At 41.4% G+C, this 16,330-nt stretch overlaps 2 protein-coding genes across 2 annotated transcripts in view; both read left to right on the plus strand.

Annotated features, from left to right (window-relative positions):
* Positions 1-668, plus strand: part of LOC118331795 (ferroxidase HEPHL1) — a 14,510-nt gene extending 13,842 nt beyond the window's left edge. Inside the window, exon 21 of the mRNA XM_035666874.1 lies at positions 238-668. Coding sequence (XP_035522767.1) covers positions 238-332 — 95 coding nt within the window. The 3' untranslated portion in view covers positions 333-668. The remainder of the gene's footprint in view (positions 1-237) is intronic.
* A 1,390-nt stretch (positions 669-2,058) lies between these two features.
* slc43a2b (solute carrier family 43 member 2b) lies at positions 2,059-14,115 on the plus strand. The gene is made up of 14 exons (XM_035666875.1): positions 2,059-2,122; positions 3,096-3,410; positions 5,819-6,113; positions 6,240-6,295; positions 6,407-6,483; positions 8,698-8,790; positions 9,272-9,405; positions 9,895-10,091; positions 10,214-10,357; positions 11,120-11,252; positions 11,435-11,567; positions 12,071-12,144; positions 12,249-12,372; positions 12,451-14,115. Exons 2-14 carry the CDS (start codon positions 3,251-3,253, stop codon positions 12,610-12,612), a joined length of 1,782 nt encoding a protein of 593 aa, XP_035522768.1. The 5' UTR covers positions 2,059-2,122; positions 3,096-3,250; the 3' UTR covers positions 12,613-14,115.
* Positions 14,116-16,330: the final 2,215 nt, after the last annotated feature.

Raw genomic sequence — 16,330 nt, forward strand, 5'->3', positions numbered from 1 at the left:
TTCTAGTTTAATTACATGTAGTTCAGTCCTCCCCAACACTGTACACCACTAAATAAGTGAATTCAAAGATGGCAAAGACACACAGAATAGGCTTTGACTCAGGTTGTGTATTTAAGGGCTAACGGATTTTACTAAGGAAGCATAACTCTGAACGTAAGAAGTAATGGTTGTTAATGTGTCATCATTCACACATCCTGTCATCTTGTCTCTGACTTCCTTTTTCACTCTCTTACCTAGTCTTTTCAGCTGCAGCACCAGGAACTGAAGGCTCCATAAAGACACTGCTGCTCTCTCTAGCGCTTGGTCTCATGGCTTTAGGTGGACTGCTTTAATGAAGGGATTCCAACACTGGGCTATATGTGTGTTACCACAGCAGTGACCATTAATGCACATAAACATTAGGACAAAATCACTGTTCCATATGTATATTTTCTGGAAGTATGTAAATATCAAGCAGGTAAAATATACAAACGACTGTACAATGATGTGTAAAGTTCAGCACTGCTTTATTTCTTGTTTCTTATGACTAAAAGGAGCATTTTATATCGGTGGATTACTTATTTTGCCGTTTTTCTGGCATTTTGCACTGTGTCTGCTGTTTTTGCAATGTACTGCTTTACCAAATGTTTGACTCCAGTTATGAATGTACAATAAAGAGATTTATTCAATTGTGGTGTTACATTTGTGCATCAGTGGTCATGTTCAATATTGTGTCATTGTGCCACAAGGGGGCGTTTATCTCAGACAACTGGATCCTTCCTTGAAAATTTGTGGTATCCTATAGATCATGTAAGGTAGCTGATCAGATCAATAAATGCTTATGATAAGGGGTAGGAAATAAAACACTGCACTGGTGATTAATCGTATCTGATGTGTGTGTGTGTGTGTGTTTCGTTACGAGTTTGTAAATAACTTGTGGCATCCACAACAGTGTGAGATCCATTGAGCAGTTAATGGCTGATACTCAAACCGTCCGATTGGTTAATCTAGGATCGATAGATCAAATGCCCCATCACCATGAATGCTTTCTATAGGCAGACAGATTAAAGGCACATTTGAATTTTAAACTGATCTGAGGTATTGATCACGGTAACAAAACAAATTACCATATCAGTGTTTATTTGGAGAGGTTCACTGTTGGCCACTCAGTGATTGGTTTGCATATTGATTACAGTTTCAGCACTGAAAGTGAGCAACTTGTGGTCTCCTGCCTGGAAAACAGGCCTGGTTTTGATTGTCAGTTTGCTGGTGATCTAGCCCTCACTTCCAAACATATTCCATGTCTCACAGTTAAAAAAAAAAACAATTAAAAGTTGAACATAGATAAGAGATGCTGTTGCATTATTTTGGATGTATCCACAAAACCAAACAGGGCAGTCAGCACGCACAGTATTGATCATGCAAATAAATAAGCATTGTCAGTAAGCAGAAATTACCTAATTCGAGTATTTACGGATGCAAACCAACGCCAGACTGCGGGGGCTTCAATCAACCAACCGTTTCCCTCAGTGCGAGTCTGTGTGTGTGTGTGTGTGTGTGTGTGCACTTCCACCTCATCACCGGTAAACACTGAACGTAACATGGTAAACAACAGTAAACAGTTTACGCAACCACTGACACAGGGGGAGTCACCGCTCCAGTCTGCCTCCTGCTCTCCATCAATATCTGTTATTGATCCAGACAACAACACACCCTTATCTGCAGGAGGCCATTATGTTTTCAACAAGACTTTGATTATTCCCTTCCACTCACCCAGTCTGAGCGGTTTCGGACCTCACATTGCACAATGACTTTGATAAAATCAAACTACTGTGTCAGTTTCATTAATAGAGACTCTTTTTATATTTGCAGCCATATAAAAATAAATATGCTCTATAGGCCTAAAAACGGATTCCCAAGCTGCAAGCCCTTATTATTAGGCTATGAGAAAATGTAAGTGCTAAGTCTACTCTGCAGGCCCATTCACTGTGCAGACACCAGACAGCCAATGGTCAATAGAGGGCGCCATGTGAAGACGGCCAGAGTATATAAACCTGGCTTTTCACAAGTAAGTGGTCACTTAACTCGTCCAGAGTGCAACAGAAAGATAGAAGCTGGATGGTGCTGCTTGGAGCCTGAAGAGGTAAGGAAGTTTGTGCATACCCTGGAGAGCTCACATACCTGTCGCTGACTTTGCTTTGTAGAAAAATCATTGAATAACGGGAATAGATTTGTTTGTTTTATAACAAACGAATAAATAAATGAAACAACAGATATACAGAGCAGGCTATCCTAATTATAATATGTTGGTTTGCTTATTTATCTATCATGAGATGTAACTGTGCAACAACTTTTTTTTTACTGGTTGAACAGATTTTGTGTGGGTGCATGTACAGTAGTGTGTGTGTGTGTGTGTGTGTGTGTGAGAGAGGGGGAGAGAGAGAGGTTGGCTGATTTGTTTATTGTTTGTCTGGCATCTCCTTCATGTTTTGGATGCACCACAGTAATTGCAGAGGGAAGTTGCGGTTGGATGGGCCTGAGAGGACATGTAGGGGGCTGTGTAGGAGAGAAAGGGAGAAAGACAGAGAGAGGGGCCACGGGCAGCAGGGAGAGAGAAAGCCCCATTTTTATCCAGTTCGGACCAGTTTGCATTTTCCACCAAACAACAGAAACTCTGTGATGCCACCACAGATGCTTCTACAGTTATTAGTGCCTTAGTGCCTATAATGTGATGTAAGATCTTTGTCCCTGCAGCAGAGTGATGTAATGATCTTTGCACCAGCAGGAGAGTTAATCATTTGCCATCCATTGTTTCTATTAGTTGGTGTAGCTCTTCACAGCAGCCGACATTGCCTCTCCTCTGTCTAATTAGAAGGCGTTCAATTAATCCCAAAAGTTATGAAACAAAACAGAGCAGATGTATAATTCACAGATATCACAGCTTCGTTTTCACTTGATTTCATACAATGCAACAAGTTATCTTCAGTTAAATACAAAGTGGTCTTATCTTGTGATCTTATAAAAACTGAACCTTCCTGTCCTTCAGTGACTTCAGTGATAGGCTAACGATAACCCCCCCCACCCCCCCCCTTCCTCTTGTGCCTTTCTCTTCACAGATAAGTGATCAGTGATCCTTCATCCTGAGCGTCAGTCAGGGAGGCTCTCTCTGTGCTTCCAGCTTGCTCCTTTCTATCCCCTCTGCCGCTCTCTCGCTCTCTGTCTACTCTCCACGGCTTCTTCTCTCCCTGCCTTTACTTTCTTGCAACTGAACATGCCTCCAACCCTGACCACAGCGTTTGCCAGGCGCTGGTGGATGGCAGTGACTGCTATCATTGAGAATCTGCTGTTCTCCGCGGTGCTGTTGGGATGGGGGTCGCTCCTCATCATGCTCAAGTCGGAAGGCTTCTACTCTTACCTTTGCAACGAGGAGGGTGAGTCACGACTGTTGCATGTCTGTGTTGATAAATGGATTATGTAAGTTCCCAGAGTAATGTCACTTATCTGTCACTTTTCATACTTCCCACACCTTTGCCTTAATGTGCCTTGATGGTGAATCACATAGTCTCAAGAATTTGTCTTTGTGAGGTTATAGCACAGAACACTGAGCTGTCTAGTAATGAGGGGTCAGCCAGTGTCATTGTGAGTTATAGGGCAGAGGAGGGAGCAAGGTTTTATTTAACACATGCACTGTAAATTAACACTACTGCCTTGTAGCCTCGTCCATTCTCTAGGAAGAATAAGTGTTTTGTGTGAAGGGGTCATGGGCTGTTTTTTAGGGACTCAGGAGATTAAACCAGATCAGTTGAATTAAAAAGAGAGCAGGGGTACAAGTTGTCAAAGAAGTCCAAAGTTGAAGAGTAAATCTCCAGCTAAAGACAAATGGCGGCAGACTGATTGAGAGGGAACTAGTAAACCAGTGACAGTCTGGATCAGCTGTCCTTTTGCCCTCAAGCCCCTCATCTCTAAAGCCTCTTCTCTTTTTCTCCTTGTCCCCTCACTTTCACCAAAGCCAGACAGGTGCTTTGTATTTTTAAGTACAAAGGTGGAATTGATGCACACAACGGCCCCAGTCAGGTAGAAGAGAGTAAGCAAAAAGAAATGTGAGAGAGGAATCATATGACACTGTGTCTTGAACCATGTCCTGACCGTGGTGAGCCCTGCTAATCGCACAAACACTAAACTATTGGTCTCACTAGTAGCCGCCCTATCTCCTAGAGAGTTCACACAATTGATTTATATGACTGGTGATTTGCAGGATGTTTTTTCAACTCCTAGTGTCTGGCACTGTGTTCTAGATCCCTTACTTGATCTATAGGCATATTCAGCATTAATAGACACACTTCCTAAAACTAAACCATGGTTTACCAGCAAAGGGAGATCACTTTATAGGATATTAAAATTGTTTAGCTGTTATGCTGACTTCCGACTCATAACTGAAGTAACAATTGAGCATCCTCGACTGTAGGTGACATCCTGGAGGACTGCCACAGCCACCATATCTTGTTTCTGATGATATAAGAGGGCGGCAGCACCAGCTCAGCTCTTTTCAGGCTTGTGACATGTGATGAAGGAACAGAGTGATCCACAGCGGGGTTTTATTACTGGTAATATGGACGTATAAAGTCCACTGATAAAGGGCAGTGAGGGAGAAAAGACTGATAGCAAAGTGATGAACAGTGAAAATCAGCTGGTGGGGTTGGTGGTTAAAGGGATACCGATGATGCAGTGTAGATTAGGCTTTTGTGCACATGCAGCAAATATACTGGAGGAATGGTTAAAGCTTGATTTTATTCTGGTAGGTCAGCAGGCACGAGTCAACGTGGAAGGGAAAACACGTGGTCTCGCCTCATTTCCCAGCTGGTCAAAGCGGCTGTGGTGCTCTTTTTGTACAATGTTAAAATAATTAGTTGTGTATTTTTACACGTGTGTGAGTTTTCCTGGACAAAGTTGAACAAAGCACATACTCCCTGGAATTTATATAAATCATATTTTCAATGTATCTAGAAAGCTGTATGTTTTAGCAATAGAGACTGGGGATGATGCATATATATATATATAACAATCAATTAAAAACCCCCACAAGCTTTTCATTTGACCTTCTTGCAACACATGCCACAACAACATTAAGTTCTTACTGTATGTGCACATTCAGACATATACGTTGTCAACCAGTTGCTCCCTTCAGCTTTGCTGCACGTGCATGAACTGACTTACTAACGTAGACTTTGGCATTCACGTGTCTACGAAGACATCAAGTGGCTGATACCACGTAGGTGTGAGGGAGTGTAATCGAGAAAACATCAGCTCATAAACCAATACGTTTCTAAACTGCTTCTCCCATTCCCCCCTCATTGGACTTTTGTACCTTTTCACATTATGTCCTTGAAGGTTCTGATGATAATGTGAAGTTCATAGTCAGTGCAAGCCTATCACTTTTTATCCCTGGCATTCCAGCCTACTAATAAAATCCAAATAGCATCTCAGTAAAGAAATTTAATGTTTCTGTGGGTCTGAACTGTAAAGGGGCAGAAATGTATGTCTGTCTCCAAGTCTTTTTTGCTTCTGCTCCTAATATGATGTTATACATGGGTTTCTAATTTGAGGATTTGTAAATCCTGTGAATAAGCAGTGTATTGACAAATTGTATCTGTATGTCAAGAAGCCACAACTCACTATACACTGAACCATCTGCAGGCACACATAGCCGAACTAAACTTTACTCAGTCATGTAATTATTCACCCCTCTCAACATTTATGGATGTTTTTTGGGGTATCAGTAAGACTTAATAAGACTTCTAAAAACAACTTATTTTCTACCTTCATGCCTCATGTTCTTCAGGTAACAGCACCAGCTACAATCTTTCCCTACCCCTGACAACTCCGATACCCAACGAGTACGCTGAATACTATGAAAGCGAGGGTGCTGTGGTTGGTCTGGGAGACGGAGTGGAGATGAGGCCCCTGGTTCCTATGGATGGGCCCCTGAGGATGAACGGCTGGCTGATTTGTAAAGAACAGGATGAAATGCTGAACCTGGCATTCACAGTGGGCTCCTTCCTGCTCTCAGCTATCACCCTGCCACTGGGGATCGTCATGGATAAATACGGACCTCGCAAGCTACGGCTGCTGGGCAGGTAAGCAAAAAAGAAAAGGGATTATTCATACTACCATGTTATTTATAGAAAGTATGTAAACCCTCATTTCCATTGAAGAAATGTAACTGTCATAAGCAGTGTTTGACATGATCATTTATTTTTCAGCACATGTTTTGGACTGTCCTGTCTACTCATTGCTTATGGAGCCTACAATCCAAATGGTAAGTCCCCTTAAAGAGTACTCCAGTGTACTTTTACAAACTGTATTTGAAACAATGTACAGTAGTTTGGTTATTGACAGACTCTTGATCTAACATATGTGTTCTTTGCAGAACTCTCTGTCCTTATTTTCATTGCCCTGACTTTCAATGGCTTTGGGGGCATGTGCATGACCTTCACCTCTCTCACGGTAAGTGTATGCACGGTTGCTTGTTCTTTGTAATCCTCCTGCTGCAGAGCCATTGCACCTGCTGCATCATTTTTGTCCAGATGTATATTTTCTCTTGCCGTAAATCTTCATAGGCATCAGTAATAGTTTGCTGGCTCCCTGTCTGCTCACCCTCTCCGTCCCCTCGTGTGGCATTCTGTTTTATTTATTTATCTTCTTACATTGCACTCTGTGTTCCTGCACACAACCAGGCTGAGCTCTGGACAGCAGAATGGGGTGGGCAGGGGGGCGGTGGAGGGGTATGCAATGGTTCATTATCACTTTCTGCTGCATCTATTATTGTGCTTGTCTCCCTGTCTTTTTAACCAAACACATGCAGCTACTTTAATGCACAAGCACAAAAATACACTAATCCCAAATTATTATTTGGAAACTAATGTATTTTGTGTTTACAGGGAAGTTAAATGTATTCATTATAAATTAATAATAATTAGTAAATTACCCACAATGCAACTCAGATATTTAGATGTGTTATGCTAATAGTTGCTAAGGTAGCCTTTAGCCTCAAGCACAGGTCAGGAGCAGACTACACCGCACCATACCCCCAAATTGTTTTTAATTTTCACATTTAGTCTTCAGCTCCAACCTACATTGGTAATTTATCAGATTTTGTGCTTTCTTTGAAGCCAAAAGGCTTTACGCAACTTTTTCTTTTTACATTGTTTTACTCCCCAAGGTCTGTAAGAAGACTTTTATGTGCCAAATCTGTGGAGTTCCCCTTTAAGTATGAGCAGGACCTCAGATACACAGGGAAACACGGAAAAACAAACAATGCTCTTTAAGATGCGTAGGGTTCGCAGGGTCAACCCCTCATCATTCCTTTGCATTCTTTTCCTGCTGTTCTTCATCCTTCTGTTCCCTCCCCTTGTCATCAAGTTCAGACTACGGCCACTCACACAGGAGTCCTGGGCTGTACCATGGTGATGCTGTTCACTAGAGAAGGGCTCTACTCCAGTAAATCTCCCAATACAATTCCCCTTTTCTATACCACCACAGGCCGTTACTGTGATGTGCATCTTTATGTGGTATTTGTTGCATCTACCTAAATCTCTCATTAGTTGCTGCCACTAGCCTGAATGTCAGCAATGTGCTAAAACCATAATTAAGGGCTTTGTTTGCTCTTTTCCTGCAGGCTTCATGTAATGGAGTCCCCCAGAGTCTTTGCATAAAACCATGTTTTCCCCTCATACTTGCACCTTTTACTCCATCTCCTTCACAATCTGATATACTATACATGAAAGCCTCAGTGCTGGGTTAATCATTAGACGCTATGCTCCTTGATCATGACTCCACCTCAGACCTACAAGCATTCACTCTAAGCTGATGAGTGTTGGGTAATACTCAGCTGCCCTCAGCGGCCACCACTGGCTCCCTGCCAATGTCAGTTGTCAGGTCACCTTTCCCTATTCAGGTGTTGTCCAGCAGCTGCTGATGTATCTGCTTCCAATTCTATTGGAACAGTTTTCCAAGTATGCCTGATATTTCTGGGAAATACTGTAACTTGGGTGCTTCAGTGTGCACACTCAATTTAGTACACACACACACACACACACACACACACACATACCTCTTCCTCAGCTTCCCCAGTCTTATGTAATTGAATGTGCTTGTTGTTGTTCAGTCTTTGGAAACAGAACAGCTTGTGAATGCCTTTGTATTTGGATGTTTTGCCACCCACTGTCTCCTGTTTCGTCTGTTTTTTTCTCTCTTTCTTCTCTTTCCTGAAACGGGAGTAAAGAAATGTCACCTCACCTCAGTGACCCTCTCTGATTGTTTCAGCTGTATCCATCAGCACTGTGTCATGTATTGCACAGCTGTGTGTGTTATGTGATGCTGTTTCATATTGCTTTTACTGGTGTTGCGTGTCACTTTGTTGTCTTTTATTTTCTCTGATGTTTTTTCTGTAGAGCCATGTCTGCTTGCTAATTGGTTCCCACTGTCCACTCTGACCCAGGTGTCAGTAGGCACCATCCTCATAGTGTCCCCAATCCGTCCCCCGCCTCAAGTTTAAAGCAGCTACACTGCAGCTGAGATCACCATGATCTTGGCAGCAGATGGTTTAACCTTTATACTTACATACACACTGGGATGTAGCTCGTCTCTCTCTCTCGAGACATGTTGTGATGATGTGGTAATCTGAAAGCTGTCTCTTTTCCTCTTTCGTTCTCTCTTTAGCTCCCTAACATGTTTGGGGACCTCCGTGCCACCTTTATTGCCCTGATGATTGGCTCCTATGCCTCCTCTGCAGTCACCTTCCCTGGTGTCAAGGTAACAAACACATAATCACACTGCACAATGCATGTGAAAGTGCATCGCAGTCGGCACCAAATCTATAACCTAATGGGTTTTTTCTCATTCTATACTTGTTTAGCAAATTCTTCTGTTTTACATAAACTGCAATAACTCTGCACTGTGCAATCTGCAACCACGTTTACTTTTACATATTAAATAACGATACTGGAAAATTCATAGGCTTTTTGCCAATACATGACACTATGGTGACATGATCATTTTAAATTACTACCACTTAGCTTAAAATGTTGCGCTATTCATCCTTGTATAAAAATATTAATAATATCATGGCTGCCACTGTATATTTTGATGCAGAGCTGGATCCAGCTGAACAAATTTTAACATTATCTACTATTAAATAACTAATTCAGAGTATAATTCAAGTATATTCTGATTCCAGGTGTTGGTTGTCTGCTCTATTTTTTTGTACTTATTGGTCATATTTTGATGTGCACAGGTGATCTATGACCTTGGCATATCATTCATCACTATTCTGGTGGTGTGGGCCTCCTGTGCTGCACTGGTCTTCTTGAACTGCTTCTTGAACTGGCCACTAGAACCGTTCCCATCACCAGAGGACATGGACTACACGTAAGTTATAAGTTTTCTACCTTCAAGTGTTTCAGAAATAAAACTAGTTGGACTAATGAAGTGACAGCAGTCATTAGTTTGTTCCAAAGTATAGTAGTCATCCCCATTGACACTTACGTAATATGTGTAAAAATGTCTGCTGAGGATCATACAAGTCAGCTGAACTCGTCCATGTGGTAGATCCTTTTAAATCACACAGTTTTCACTTGCTTCTTAAGCAAAAAACTTTTCCAGTAGACTGATTTGTGCAGGATTTGAAGGGTGACCTCCACAAGAAGCCCCATTCTACATTTTTAGCATTAAGTAACACATGAATGTGACATGTATCCTGTATGTCACTATTTTCTATTTATGATTCTATTTATTTTATACTTTTCTATTCCCCCACGACCTCTGCCCTTGTCTCTTAACTTTTGTCTGTTCTTCCTCACACACCGTCCTCATTCTTATTTGTCCTGTTCATCTGTCTCTCCTCCTCTGCTTTCTCAGTGTGAAGATCAAGTTCAGCTGGCTGGGCTTTGACCATAAAATCACCGGGAAGCAGTTCTACCACCACGTGACCACAGTGGGCAATCGTCTCAGTTTGGGCAACAGCCTGAAGGAGAAGGAACCGACCACTAAGGATGGACACAAGCTCTGCCTGTCCACCATGGACCTGGAAATGGATTGCAAGCCACAAAATGAATGTAAGAGTGCAGAATCCAAAAGCACTGTATGTAAATTTGTTGTTAGGATGTTAGAAAAAGCTGGACCCCTCTTTTAATGCACTGTAATTTACCTCTGTTTGGTTTCTGTTTCTCCTCTGCAGCCCAATCATTCTTCAAAACTATCAGCAGCCCGATTTTCCTGCTCAGTCTGGTGACCATGTCCGTCACTCAGCTTCGTCTCTTGTTCTACATGGGGGCCATGAACAGCGTCCTGGAGTCGCTCAGTGATGGAGACCTCAACAAAGGTCTGTCTCTCTGTATTTTGCTGTGTGTGTAGTCATAAGAAAGTTTGTTTGTTTGATTTTTACCTAGAATTAAGTTTCTTGCAGTTTCTTATGACATATACTGTTTCGTCATTTTGATTCATGACTTAAATTTAGTCGGACTTACGTGGTTTTAATTGAATTTTCAGTGGAGAAGATGGAAGTTGGTAAGACTTAAATCCTGTATCAGTAGATTACTGAAGTATTAGAACACAGTTAGTTTATTAACCTCTAGTCTTATATAGCTTTACCCTCACAATACTGTATTAGATCCACTACCTCAACTTTCTGTTTTTCTACGTTCTCTTTGTCATAGCTAGTGTTGTTATTTCATTATTTGACCTTGGCTGTTGTCAATAACCCAGTCCTTCAGCTGTCATTCAGCTTAAATCTGAAACCACCAGCTACCATTTGTTGTACTCATTAACTAACATTGCCCCTCAGCACTTACTCATATAAGCAGTTTTATATGAGGCACTTGGCCATAAATCTCTTAATGGCATCAAATCGACTTTTGAACAGCCGTTTTCTCCGTATCATTGCGGTTTTACTCAATAAGGCTCTACCGCCCAGGACTAATAATTAACTGTACCGTCATAGTCATTAACCATGTAGAAAAAGATCATGAACCCTCCTTCTTATGATGTTTTTATCCTTCCCCCAACACTTGCTCCTTCTTCCTTCTCAATTTCTAATCGTTGTTTTTTACAATCTTTTTTAACCTCATTCTAATCCGTCTCCCAGTGAGTCTGTACTCCTCCATCTTTGGCGTGCTGCAGTTGCTTTGCCTGATGACCACCCCCGTCATTGGTCAGATCATGGACTGGAAGCTGAAGGACTGTGACGATGGAGAGAAGGAAAAAGAACCCTGCAGCAAGTGAGTCAAGTTTGAGTTGTTCCTTAGACTGCCCTTAACCCCTTTCTATTTATAGGCCCAGACATTACTGCAATGTTTACTTTCCAGTGTGATGAATAAATCCAAGAAACTAAGCACTGAGTTGTGTAACAGTGTCTGATTACCTTTTTTTTCTCTTTCTTCTGGCTGATTTTGACCCCTAGGGGTGAGATAAGGAAAAAGCGCAGAGACAAAAAGACCCAGAAGGTGACCAATGCCCTGCGAGCATTCATCCTCACCAACGTTCTTTTAGTGGCATTTGGGATCACATGCCTTGTGCCCAATCTCCCCCTACAGGTGAGTGATCTGCTTCAGCTCTCAGAGATACACACAGGCCTTCAAAGACTTGCTAGAAGAGTTAGAGTTTAGTTAGTTAGTTAGTTTAGAGTTTAAATTTAGAGTTCATCTCTAAAAAGTTCCTGATAATCCTCTTTTTACAGGGTGTTGACTGCAGAGACTGTATGTAAAAGTCAACATGGTTTACATCCTCACTGTGTGTAATTACAGCATCCAATTTCCAAAATTAGACACAGACATCTTTTTTAGATCAGTGTTGTGACCCATGATCTTAACTATTTTAATGTATGTCAAGTAGTATTGTATTTTATAGCCTTGTTTTATTGAGGCTAGCTGTTTCCCCCCTGTTGTCAGTCTCTATGCTAAGCTAAGCTAAGCGGCTGCTGTCAGCTTCATAACAGACAGACGTGAAAGTGGTATCAATCTCATCTAACTCTCAGCAGGAAAGGCCTTCATAAACTAACTGATGAATATTAATTTCTTCTATTTTGATCTCTCCTCAGATTGTGTCATTTGTCCTACACACTGTGGTGAGAGGATTCATTCACTCTGCTGTTGGCGGCCTCTATGCTGCTGTGTAAGTCTCAATGTACCTCTAACCTCACACACATACTCACAAACACACATCACCATTTTCAGCTTCAAACCAGGAAGCTAAATGTATCGCTTCTGTCTCTCCAGGTATCCCTCCTCCCAGTTTGGCAGTCTAACAGGCATGCAGTCTCTGGTCAGTGCTGTGTTTTCTCTACTGCAGCAACCTCTGTTTCTGGCTATGATGGGGCCCCTGGGGGGAGACCCACTCTGGGTATGAATACACACACACAAACCCTAAAACAAACATATTAACCCCTCAGGCGTGGCTAATTCTGTTGTTGTCCTCCAGGTCAATGTTGGACTCTTTGTTGTGAGTATGCTGGGCTTCTTGCTGCCTCTCTACCTGTTCTGCTACAGACGGACGCTCGACAAAGAGCAGCAGCAGAAGGAGGAAGAATTTAAGATCTACATCAAAGTCAACGGCTCCGACATCCCAGAGGCCTATGTCTAGATGAAAGTAGATGAACAGAAGATTTTTTTACTGAGAAACACTGGCAATCCAGTAATACCTGCTTACATATGCCTACAAAAGAACAATTGAAACCCTAACTATTTAACTAGTATCACATGTAAACATAATTGTGGTATGTCTCTATTGTACACACACAAACAGACTGCCACTTCCATTTTCCCAAAATCGCAAGAAGATAAACTGATGCTGCAGTTGTCACGGAAACGAGTCCGTTGGACATGTCGCTGAGGAGGAAAGTGAAAACGGGAGAAGAAGAGAGAGGAAAGACTGTGAAAGGAAAGAGGCATGACCCCTCTGCATTCCCCCCAAATCCTCTGACTTCTCTTTTTATTCCCTCCTCTCTGAGCGGCACATTGGTGCAGTTGCATTCCACATAAGACTGCTTTAATATTCCCCATTTGAGCAGAAAACGGAGAAAAAAAGAGAGCTTGTTAAAGCCGGTGAATTTTCACCTTTTCTAAATGCACAACCAACCTCACCATTATAAGTGAGCAATCCCATTAGTATGCGTGTTGTTTTCTTCTTGTCTTTAATGTGTTGCCTTTAAATCATCCTGATTGTAAAAACCCATTACATGGTGCTACCTGTCTGTTCCTCAGCTGGATTTTTTTGCTAGATGGAGTGAGGTAAGTGTGGACTGAATGGCATTAATGAGCGACAGGGAGGAGAGAAGAGCCTTATTGCTGATGTTTCTTGGGTGAGTAGAGAAGACAGTTATAATGATTAATTGTTGTTGCAGTATAAAACTACTGTAGCTTAGAATATGCTGTAGTACTGGATGAATATCAGTGTTTTTTGGGGCTGTATTCTATAAGAGGGACATCAAACAAACCTGTATGTTTTGCTTAATGTCATTTATGTTTAGAGTATTTATTTTATTTTCTGCTTTCTTTAGTTTTCTTTTTTATACTTTACCAGGAGTGCCTTTTGAAAACGTGTTCATTGGGCAGCGTCTTCTATTGAAGTTTTTCCACATGTCAGCAAAAACTGTTTCCCCTTTGCATTACAAGGTAATACCGTCTATGCATCTGTGGTTTTTAACCACATTAGATGCAATTAACCTCTCCATTACGTTTATCCATAAAATCATCATCAGTAAGATGCCTTAGCTTAAAGTCAGCATTTTATTCAGTCTATCTACCTACTGTTCAGCACTTTATACCCTGTTAAATCCTTTAAATATCACACAGATCACACGTCAGCTCCTTTCAGCACTTCTGTCCCGACGCCTCTCTATAGAAATAGTCCCACTTTAATGTTGAGCTCATCCTACCTTCATACGCGTATTTATTTTATTTTACACTCACTTTTCCAAAACTAAATTTAATGATGTATCTAAATTGCGCTGTGCTGCCTACTCAACTGTGTCATTGGCATAGAGCTCTTCCTTGTATCATTGATGCTAATGTAGAACTCATTCTTGTTTAAATGTGGACGAATTTGTGGGGGTTAATAAAGTTGAGTTGATCTCTTTAAATGGTTGCTTTTCTTCATCTTTTTTTTTTCGCTGCTCACCAGGCTACATTATATGTCTCTGTGTAACTGTATCTGTGTAATTCTTACCTTGTCGCAGAAACTGTGGCAATTTAACACTCACTTAGTCATTCCGAGTGTGGTGGCATTATAACAGAGCAGATCTCAACCCAGTTCTCTTGTGCAGGGACAGCTTGCTGTTTTCATATGCAGGAATATTGTTATGTCTGCATAAAGCATTTACTGATGAGAAATGTTCTTGCTCTGCAGAACTACCGGTGTGCTGATAGCTGTTGCTGTTTACTGATCTCATTCTCAAAATCCTAAATACAAAACTGTGGTGTAAGCCCACTGATCTTTCATCAGGGTGCAACTGGTTCCTATGGCGATTTATTGTTAGGCTTGTAATTTGAAAGTTCAGCTGTTTTTAGATTAAAACAGATTTTAAAACCTATGTTATAAGTGTGTTATAAAGTGTTATAGCCCTTTATTTGAAGACTCATTTTATATTTATAAGAAAATTAGGTATAAGTTCAGAAAAGGTATAAAAAAGAATCTGCAGTGCATTACATACATTTGCAGTGTATGGGCTTTTAGATTGTTGTTCAACCGACCAGCAGAGGTCACTATCATTATAGCAGCATGTTCTGATGGCCATCACACTGGACAAAGAAAGCTAAATAAATTGTGACCTACTTGCAACTGAATTATAGTTTTTACTGACCCCAGGATCTGAAACACACTGACAAAGATTAGAAACTAATTTCCAAAACGTTCAAACCAAACCTGCAAAAAAATATAGACCCACTTTCTGATCTTTATTGACACTGATGTTTGTTTTCAGCTCTATGTAGTTCTATATAAATACCCAATTTTAACAGGTTGATATGAGTTATTTATCCACTGTGTACTCACATGTAAAATGCTAATCTGCTTTAACACCAGTGTTTAAGAGTGAAGAGTGTCTCCTGATTCCATGTCCCCAAGGAAGCTAGTAGTGAATACTTTTTTCCACCAGATGTTCCTGGCCTCTACTCTCACTACATGTTTGGTTTTACCAGGTCTGTGAGCACTCCGGCTCTGCCACCTGATACTACACTTCAGCAGATGGTTATCACTTGACACCTCAGCCCCTCTCGTCACCTGAGAACGTCACTCACATCAGGGACAGTGGTTCCTGGAGCTCTGCAGGCTGCTGCTGTTTACTGGCTGGCCAACTCCCTGTGGTTTGTTCTGCTACACAGTTCAAAGAAGCCACAAGAGACCACTGCCTTATAAACTCACTGTGAAGCAACTAGTGGGTCATTCACATCACGTTCTGTTGAACAATGTGATCATATGCGAATTATGGGCTATAGTGCATTTTGTCTGTTGTGCTTTATCTGATCATACAATTTACTGAGGCAAATAAAAGGCACACTTTATCAAAACAGGCAGGCCAAACCATACCATTTAGAAGTAGTACATTATATCCATATAACTTCCTATCAGCATATCAACATTCTAAATGTAAAGATAATATCTATATGAGAACCTGCTATTTTTAGATGGCAGAAACCTGACTGGACTCATAGATAGATAGATAGATAGATAGATAGATAGACAGTACTACAGTGTACATTCACTACAGGAGGTAGAAGCGGTCCTACAGATGAAAAGACGGAGGAATGATAAGCGGATGTTGGCAGACGGATACAGATGCGCTATAAATACAGCAGCAGTGCGTTGTTACATAATTTTAGACACACACACGCGATCTCGTGGACGTGGGACTGGATTAGGGACCTATGATGCCTTGTCGTCGTATCACGCGTCAAACACCATCCTATAGAGTCATGGGTGGTGAACCAAAGGGTGGTCAGAGGACCAACGTGGGGTCCTTGATGGAATTACAGATCAGCCTGCAGTTGCTCTGCAAATGTATCAAGGTGACTGTACAAGCTTGCCTTCACGATTTCATTTTATAATTCATATACATTATATTAGGAATACACATATGTGAGAGTGGTTGGGATATAAAACATGTGCCAGTCATCAGAGGCAGAGATCTAGTGGATAGGAATGAGTTTGAAATTTCTGGATGCAGAGAATTATTGTGTAAAGGGTTTAGAGAGCTGACGCACCGTGCGTCTGTGCCAGCGGTGGTGGTCCCCGTGTCATACCCATATATACTCTGATCGTGAATAACCACGCTTCTACGTCACCGTGATAGCGATGACGCAGA

Source organism: Morone saxatilis, unplaced genomic scaffold (genome assembly GCF_004916995.1).
Source record: "Morone saxatilis isolate NCDOM2014 unplaced genomic scaffold, NCSU_SB_2.0 Contig20, whole genome shotgun sequence".
Lineage (NCBI taxonomy): Eukaryota > Metazoa > Chordata > Actinopteri > Moronidae > Morone > Morone saxatilis.